The sequence below is a fragment of the Monopterus albus genome, unplaced genomic scaffold (assembly GCF_001952655.1).
Source record: "Monopterus albus unplaced genomic scaffold, M_albus_1.0 scaffold577.1, whole genome shotgun sequence".
NCBI lineage: Eukaryota > Metazoa > Chordata > Actinopteri > Synbranchiformes > Synbranchidae > Monopterus > Monopterus albus.
The window spans coordinates 52920-62318 of NW_018128457.1; the positions used below are offsets into that span (position 1 = coordinate 52920).

Consider the following 9399-nt stretch of genomic DNA (forward strand, 5'->3'; position numbering starts at 1 on the left):
AGGAGCTGGAGGAAGTGTCTGGAGAAAGGGAAGTCTGGGCATCTTTGCTTAGACTGCTGCCCTGCGACCCGGTCCCGGATAAGTGGAGGAAAATGGATGGATGGATGGATGGAAGATGATTCGAAAGCATCCACTTCGATGATGAACTGCTGCACTGGGTTGGGCTGAGCCAGGATCAGGGCAGACAGAAACAGTTCCTCGAGGTATTTAAAGGCATGTTTGCCCTCTTGGGATGGCGCAAATTTCAGGGAGGTAGATGCCAGTCGTGTGAGAGGAGCCACCACCAAGCTGCAACCCCAGATGAAGCGATGATAAAAATTGGCAAAACGCAAGAAATGCTGGATCTCCTTCCAGGTGCTTGGGGAGCTTCTCTGTCTTAGCAAATAACCAGTTCTCCAGCAACCGAAGGAGCACCTGCTTGACATGTTGGACATGTTATGCCCAGGAGTGAGAAAATATGAGGATGTCATCAAGATAGACAAAAACAAGTCTCTTAACACATCATTGATGAGCGCCTGAAAGATGGCTGGGGCAGTAGTGAGACTGAATGGCATCACCAGGTACTCCAAGTGCCCCAGAGGTGTCTTGAAGGGCATCTTCCATTCGTCTTCCTCCTTGATCCTCACCAGATGGTAGGTGTTTCTCAGGTCCAGTTTAGTCAACAAGGTTATTCTCTGGAGTGACTCAAATGCGGAGTGGAGAAGCAGAAGGAGATACTTCTTTTTGATTGTGATCTTGTTAAGTTCCCGATAGCCTATGCATGGCCGGAGGCTGGGTCCTTCTTGCTCATAAAAAAAGAACCCTTCCCCAAGTGGTGAGGATGAGGGCCGGATAATAAGGAGTCTTTGATGTAGTGCTCCATAGCTTGTCTTTCAGGTTTAGATATGTTGGAGAGCTTGCTTGACGGAAAGGTGGCCCCAGGCATGAGATCTATAGCACAACTGTAGAGTCTCTGAGGTGGCAGGGATAGGGCTAGGTCTTTACTGAACACCTCATCCAGGTCATGGTATTCAGGTGGGACAATGGACAAGTCCAGGGGTTCAGGTGGAGCTGGGCGGAGAGAGACATCCTGGGATGGTTGAGCCAATCTCAAGCGGGAGGAGGAGCAGGTGGGACTCCATATAGTGATCATGCCTGTCTGCCAATTGATCTGGGGATTGTGAAGCTTGAGGCAGGAATGACCCAAGATTAACGAAGATTGAGGGGAGCTGAGGATCTTAAATTGCAGGAGTTCCTGGTGGTTACCTGAAATGATGAGGGTGACTGGTTGAGACTGATGGGTGATGCAAGCTAGGAGTTGACCATCGAGGGCGTTGGCTATCAGGGGGCATTCAAGAGGTTCAGTGGCAAGACTTAATTGGGTGGCTAATTCTTGGTCCATAAAGCAGTCACTGGCTTCTGAGTCAATCAGTGTGGTGAACGGGAGAGACTCCTGTCTGATACCGAGGATGACTGGGAGACAAAGACAGGTTGATTCTTCTTCGAGGAGGTTAGATCAACCCACCAATACCCCTACACTTACTGGCGGGTTGGATCTTTTGGGCGCACCAAACAGGAGGGAATACAGTGCCCCAACTGGCCACAGTAGAGGCAGGCACCCATTCTTAACCGATGAGCCTGCTTACTAGCCAACAATAGTGCCCTCCCTAGCTGCATAGGCTCCTCTGTGCTGTGGGCATGAGATGAGGTCTGCCTGTCGCATGTAGCAACTGAAGCCTGGGATGGCTAATACCGCTAGAGCTGGGATGCGCAGTTCCAGGGTAGCTGGGGTGAGAGGATTGCACACAGCGGCATTCCCACAGACGGTTGTCCAAAAGTATGCCTAACAAGATGAGGAAATCTAGGTCTGTGGGTTCATCCCGGGCGGCAAGCTCATCTTTGATTGAGTCTCCTAGAGCATCCCAAAAAAACCTGCAGAGGGCTTCATTGTTCCACCCCGCATTGGCAGCCAGGATGCAAAACTCTATACAATATTCTGCGGCACTACGGGCCCCTTGGCGCAGGCCTAACAGGCACTTGATGGCATTCACAGCATTGGCTGCATGATCAAAGACCTTCTTCAGCTTGCCAAGAAACTCCCCATGGCTGCCCCATGAAAACTGCCCCAACACAACGTTGCCTCTGCCCAAGCTAGGGCCTGACTGTGCAGTAGGTTAATGACAAAAAACACTATAGCCTTAAATATGTGTGGTTTCTGGTCAAATACCATTCTACATTGAAGAACAAAGCCCCAGCACTTATCTAGGTCTCCATGAAAAGGCTTGGGGTCAGGGATATTTGCCTCATGCACCGGGCTTTGGTTTTGGCTTGGTGAGGGATTCATCTGGTCTGTGGATTTAGAGGATGGTCCAGGGGAGGTTAATGACATGAAGGCAGCTAGCTGGTGAGACAACTGAGTAACCTGTTGGGTCAAAGACCGAGTAGCTTTGGCTTGTAAACAATGGGAGTAGTCTAGATGACCCAGCAGCACCCCATAACGTGTGAGGGTGGTCGACTAGGCACACACAGTATGCAGTACTGGACGGGGTGTGACACTGCCGCTGAGAAGTCAGGAACAAACAGGTAATCAAAAACAACAAGCACAATCTCTGGATCAAAAAGGTTTTCTTTTCAGACACGAAAACGGGGGCCAAAGATGTCTAGGTAGGTACTGCAACGGGCTGCTATGAGGAATATTCTCCTGCCTGTTAAGTAGAGACAACATGACTAGTTGATCTTTCACAGCTGTGTCTGCCTCACCCGAATAGCACCTACCTGCTGAGAGAGAGTGAGAGGCAAGGAGAGTGAGTGAGAGGCAGAGCAAGCTGCCATAACGCTATCTCCATTATATACAGGTATTTGTCTCCAAGGGAGCACTGACAAGTTGGTTTTTACTCTGTAAAATGTCCTGTTTGCTATGTAATTCAATCTATAATACACAATTAAATGTGCCAAAGAATGGGAGAGCATTCATTTGGAAGCTCAGTATAGACATTAAATGATGTTTAACCAATATCTAACCCCAGAAAGGAGGATGTCAGGTCATGCATCATAAAAAGTAAGGGCAAGTCTACTGGGTCATCAGATGGGCAGCCTCTCGCTAATTGGTGTTTGCTGAGTTGCTCAACAGTGTTTTCCCAGAACCACCCCCTCTTTGCCTGCATCTACACACCCAACACGATCCTATATTAGCATTTTCTCTTTTATTAAAATCAGGCTGACTGTTACCAAAAAATAACTAAGCCAAGGCAAACACTAAAACCCTAGCCATACACTTCAAACTAACTAATCCTTATAAAAACCTACAGCCTGTTACTTGCTTTACAAGCATCGTCATAATGAATATTTAAAAATCTAAATCAATTCATATAATTTTTTTGGGTTAATATTTTACAAAATATATTTTTTTAAATGAATATCATTAGCCATTCAATTGTTATTGTTTGTTAAAACTCCCAAAACAGTAGCATTAGAGTGGTAATCTTTTCATCTAGTTTCTTTGCAATGCCAAATCTGCTGGGTTAGGGCTCAAGCTAGGTGCTTTCAACATCATAAGGATATAAACACTGACTGTCCATCTTTGTTTTCAGTGTGGAATTCACAGGAGACAAGCAGTGCCAGCTGTCTCCCCCCTACCAGCCCTGAGTTAACTGCATCTGAGTTAATCTCGTTATTTGTCATGGCATTTTATAAATAAACCACAGTGAATTTACGGCCAATCATTTCAACAGATCCTAGACACACTACTGCAACTATAAGCTCATCACATATGATCTGAGACATCTGATACAGACACAGCTGTTCGGAACATTACTGACTAAATTTTAAGGTAAATTGTCCCACGGTTTAGGCGCAAGATGGGAGTAAGGGATTTTAAAAAAGCACTGTTTCTCACTGAAATCTTAAAGACAACACCTAAACTGGCACTTTTCTGTATCTCTGTAGCTTTCATGCATGCTTAGAGGAGATGAAACTGAGCAAACTTTAAGGCTTTCAGTGGGAATATTCGTGGAGCTTGGTTGCTAAGATCCATAGGAAGGGGTGCCTGTGTGGTATTGTTCATTTGGGAGTGGAGTGAAAGAAGTGAGTGGAGATTGATGAGAACAGTCAGTCTGGTGAGCTTCTCAATGGAACTCTCTCTTGACATGTCAGAGCCTTTGTGGTGTTGAATTATTTTCCATTGGGCTGTCAATGGAAGGGCAGTGAAAAGGCTGGGCCACATTCTGCATAGATTAGTGGAGTTTAGGGTTAAAGAAAGAGTATTCTGGTTGCTAAATTTGTTGTTTAGAACAACCTAAAGGGAGGCAGTAGTGAGGACTTTAATCATATGGGTCTGGTTGTGCATGAATATATTATTATGGACTTTAGTCCATAATAACAGCATTATATGCATGTTAAATACATTTAGAGGCAGACTTGCAGACACTAATTATATGGTTGGAACAGGGGCAACAGACAGAGAGACAAACATTAGACCATTGGCTTTGTACTTTAAAAGACCAATTCCACCCTTCCTTCCACCAAAATGGCCAGTTCTCCACAGCAGCTGAGCTCAGGCAGACTCGACGTGCCACACACGATGCCTGTTACATAAACTAAAACACAACAAGGCTGAAAATTTGAATAGTAAACCACATGAAGGTTTCATAAATACCATGGCAGAGGTTTCCAGGAATGAAGCCAGAAGTAAACAGTCATTTTATAGGGGGAATTGTAATTCATTATGGTTCATTTTGGCCACAAAGGCCTCCCTAATGCAGTAACTAAGAAAACAAACCCTTCCTTTTCATGACATGATCATCAGCCAGACACTTGTTTGGGGTCAGGGTTTGACAGCTGACTGGACTGAATGGAGAGGTTGTATAGCTGTACAAGTCCATGGTCAGGCATAACAACTCTTAAAATAAGATTTTTTTTTAGTCAACGTAAAAACAGAAAAGGTCCCCAAGGTAGTTTCGGATCATCAGTACTGTATTTATAAGTGGCTCCTCGTTTTGTTTATACTGGGCATGACAATGAATGCGACATGATACACATTCCTACTGCTGGTTTCACCCTATTGGTTGACAGCTGGTGGCTGTAACACCAAGAAATGCAGCAATATGCCAGTTTCCCCTCTCAGAAAGGATATGGCTAACATGAGCATGATGTCAGGCTAAAAGGATTAAGTCAAACAAAATGGCAGTATGGTCTGATTCAGGCTAATGTACCACAAAACTAGCATGGGGTAATTTAATATGCTAAACCAAATGAGATGAAATGTTTGCGGTCTGAGCTGAGACAATGTGACTTATTTTACTACTGGTTAAAATGTTTATGTAGTAGTGTTTTGATGCTAAAATGTTACATTTGACAGGTTCCAAGTGCTTTTACCTGTAGTAGAGGAGCTCTGATTCCAGCTTGAGGACGTGTCTCTGCAGCACTGGCACATGACTGGCCTTGGCTTCCAGTTCCTTCACTTTACCCAGTCCGCTAATCAGCGCCTGCCTAGCTTCCTCCACCTTCTTCCTCATGCTCACCTGCTCCCTCTTCAGAGCATGGTTGCAGTCCTCCAGAGAGGCCACAGTCTCTTTAGAGCTCCACAGTTCCTGCTCCAATCTCTGATTACACAGCATGGCTTCCTCTACTTGTCTGTCTCTGGAGCTCTGCAGCATCTCTATTTCATGGATGATATTCTGCAGGTTCTTCAGGTTGCTGTAGGTGCTGCTTTTGAGATTGCTGTTGCTCATGCTTTTCTGGACAGATTGTTTTTGGAGGGCAACAAAACAGCCTTCCTCTGGTTTATGTTTGGAATGACTTTTCCACAGTCCTACCTGAGGAGAAGAGGAACAAATGACCCGAAGGAACTAGAAAATTACTAGAATATGACTAAGCAGGTGCAATATCAATACCTCTTCTATTATGAATGTGTATGTTGTAAACAGTGACTTCATTAATACATCACTTGCTGTAAAATCCAATAAGAACAACTTTTAGATTAACAAGTTATAAAAAATATCTCTTGTTATGAGTCAAGTCAATAAACCCATCAAAAACTATAAAGCAATACTGACGGATATTGGATTTCTCACCTTCTCACAGACTATTATTTCTGTAGTTGCAAATGTTAATAAAATCATTAATAAAGGGCCACAAGTTTCAGTCTAATAAAGCACCCTTTATTAATGTTTACATGTTGTAACTAATAATGATTAATAATTGCTTGATGTCTTATAGATCAGTTACAAGTCATTAATAAGTAGGTATAATAGGTTGTGAAAAAATCTCTTGCTAGTTGGTCATTAATTGTCACATGATCAATAAAAAGTTATTCATAGACAATCATCAGTTTCTCACTTTCTAATAAGACATCAAGTCATATATGTTAGTGAGTCATTAACAAAGGGTAATGGTAAAAGATTTATAAGTTGTAACTAACGTTTGTTAATAAATCATTTACTAATGCTGAACAGTTCACTTAAAAATCATGGGCTGCCATAATGTGAAAAATCCATGTAGCTGCTGTTTACCTTGCTCCAGAATGACACTTCCTTTGCCCTAAAGTTAAGTGGACTGTTAGACTGGATCCCTACTGGCAGTGGGCCACGGGTCATTTGGACTAAAGTCTATTAATGAACACCTTACAAACATTTACAGCAGCAAACCTGATGGATATGAAACTTTTAGTAATGACTTATGAATATTTACATCTGTAGAATCGAAATGATGCAACATGCATTTACAAAGGGGATATTAACTACTACTTGTAGCCTACTTGCCATTCACTACTGCTTTATATCTTAGGTTTAAGCCAGCTGGTTGTTTTAGGGCCCCATTCAAGAATATGCCTTTCAGACAAGACTGTTGAAAAAGGCAGCCCTACTGTAGCAGCAGCCCTAGGTCTGCTCTTGCGCCTGACTCTATTTGCATTTTTTGGGGCGTGTATGATCGAACTAAACATATACTGACAGGCTCATAACCAGAACTTCAGGGTTTTCTAGCCCTCTTAAGTTGAGCCGATTACACTCCTAATAGGTTGCCCTTTATACTCCTTATGCTACACCAGCATTACCAGCGCTCTGACCTGCAGGGCCAAGCAGCGTGCATCACTGCTCTGAAGTGCGGCTCGCATGTCCTCAATCAGCTCCCTCAAACTTGCATTCTCATCTTCCAGTTTCGTTATTCTGTCCTCTGCTTCCTCCAGTGCCACGATCTCCTCATAGCACTCTTTGGTGCAGGAGCCGAGCCTACAGCCGGAGGCGTGCCGTCCCTCCGAGGAGGCAGAGGAGCCACCACTCATACCCACAGGCAGCAGCCTTTCTCGCCGCTTCAGGGGGCTTCTCAGGCGGATCTGAGTCTCTATATGCTCGCTGTCCTTCCCGACCAGCAGCCTGCCGTTCTCATACTGGCACCCCGCCTTGGTGCTGAAGTATCCGCACAGTTTGGCGTGGAAGTGTCTGAAGGTGAGCTCGCTGGGTAAATTGTCTAATACACCGGCGCATTCTGTATCCTCCGAGTCTTTGTTCAGTCCCAGAACTTCACACAAAATGTTAAAATCCTCGACAGAGATTTTGCCTACACCTTGATAATCCATGTGGTGGAAAATCTCCTGTAAATATTGATCCAGTCCGGTGGCCAAAACTATAATTTCGTTCTCCACTCCCCGGTCCAACCCGTAATGGTAAGCCAGAGTGCTGACTATCCATTGTGTCCTGCGCGCTGGTCGGCTGTATGGATCAGAGGAGTCTATTACATCCATCATTTCTACTGAGCAACACCATATTTCCACACAGTAAAATTATTTAGTCTACTTGGCTTCATCTAACGGTACCTTCTGTGTTTCCTGTTCACCTTCTCTGTAGAAATTCGGAGCAGACTGACGGAGCTGAAATGAGGGGTGTGTTAAGACAGAGCCGATTTGAATTTAGCACTGCCCCCAAAATCCAAAACCAGGGGTCCCAGCAGGAGTCAGTATCATACTCTACAAGTTGTACAGCCTCATACTGCCGTTTGGCTCAGTATAATTGCCACCAGGTGTGTAAACTTGTGCCATCCACTTGGGATAGACCTTGTTGTAAGGTGCACAAGAGACTACTAATAATGTGTGCAATAATGATTTTTTTCCTTTAAGATCAACAACTTTACAACATGGTCTGTAAGCGGTAGAGCCTAGAAACAAAAGTTAGAGCTTTTTTGCACATTTGCTTTGTCCCTGATGTAATGGCCTATACGCCTAATTCAAAATGTAAATCTGTAAACACAAATTAGTGAAGGCCATTTCCATTCATTAAGAATGTATTATAGGCTACTGAATGAAATGTCTTAAGAGATAGTTCCCAAAATTCTTAATGTCATTCTTTCTCGGCACCTAAACGCCACACCGCTGCAACTTTAAAACGAGGAAATTAAGACGGCACTTTATCTGTTATGACAATTAACATAATTGGACTATAACAGCATGGAGAAATTAAATTTTATTTCGAAATAAATTAAGGGCCCTACAAGTTAGGCTATTATTATTGTGAGTTTGTAAATTAAACTAAGCTTTCTAGTCAAGGTTAGGCTACTCATTTTATTCCCCTTTATTAATCAGATATATCTGCTTTATTGTGAGTCCATAGTTGTAACATTATTGCTATAGCTTTGGTAATATGATTTCCATGTTCAAATAAATCTGAAATTGAAGGCACAATTCGAGTTGGTTTTCTTTTAGGCGCTGGAATTCCGATAGTCCCACCAGCACGTGAGAGCAGCAGCTCACTTCCTTCACTACAGCGGTTGCCATGGCGACGCGTTGCACTCATAGAAATCATAGGTTGAAATTTATGTGACAGCCTGATCTACTTCAACACTTTATTATAGGACATAACAATAATTTGCTCAAGTAAAATGACTTATGAGCTCTGAAACTTATAGTCCATTGGAAGTGACACGAAATGCAGATGTTTGGCTGCATTTCTCAGTGAAGCCTTCAAGGAGATAGACGTCAGTTCGCCAAATCCAAACGGCGACTCTTCATATCGGGACGAAGAACAGCAGCTGAGGTGAGCACGTAAAGAAAGAAAAACTGTAAAGTAATGTGTTTCTTTAGTTTTAATGCTAAAAACATAGTTGACACGAACTTACAATGCTTTTTTTTTCAACTTTTTTTTTCTTTACATTTTTGAACACATTTATTTCAGAAACAGAATCAGCTTTATTGGTCAAGTGTGTTGGACACACGAGGAATTTGACTCTGGTACAGCAGCTCTCGATCTGTATGTACATGTCATTATATAAGGCAACAGCAAAGGGCAAGTAAACAATATAAGGCCAAGAGAACAGAAAGTAAGTAATGTGCAAACAAACAAAGGAATGTGCATTAGGAAACAAGATAAAAATAAGAATAAAAATAGAGTACTTAAAAATAGAGATCTCTCTACACACACACACACACACACA

The 9399-nt window shown here is 43.1% G+C and overlaps 1 protein-coding gene across 1 annotated transcript in view; it reads right to left on the reverse strand.

The window, feature by feature from the left end:
• efcc1 (EF-hand and coiled-coil domain containing 1) overlaps positions 1-7829 on the reverse strand; it is a 20997-nt gene extending 13168 nt beyond the window's left edge. Inside the window, exons 1-2 of the mRNA XM_020588630.1 lie at positions 7043-7829; positions 5353-5792 (exon numbers count right to left, since the gene is read on the reverse strand). Coding sequence (XP_020444286.1) covers positions 5353-5792; positions 7043-7720 — 1118 coding nt within the window. The 5' untranslated portion in view covers positions 7721-7829. The remainder of the gene's footprint in view (positions 1-5352; positions 5793-7042) is intronic.
• Positions 7830-9399: the final 1570 nt, after the last annotated feature.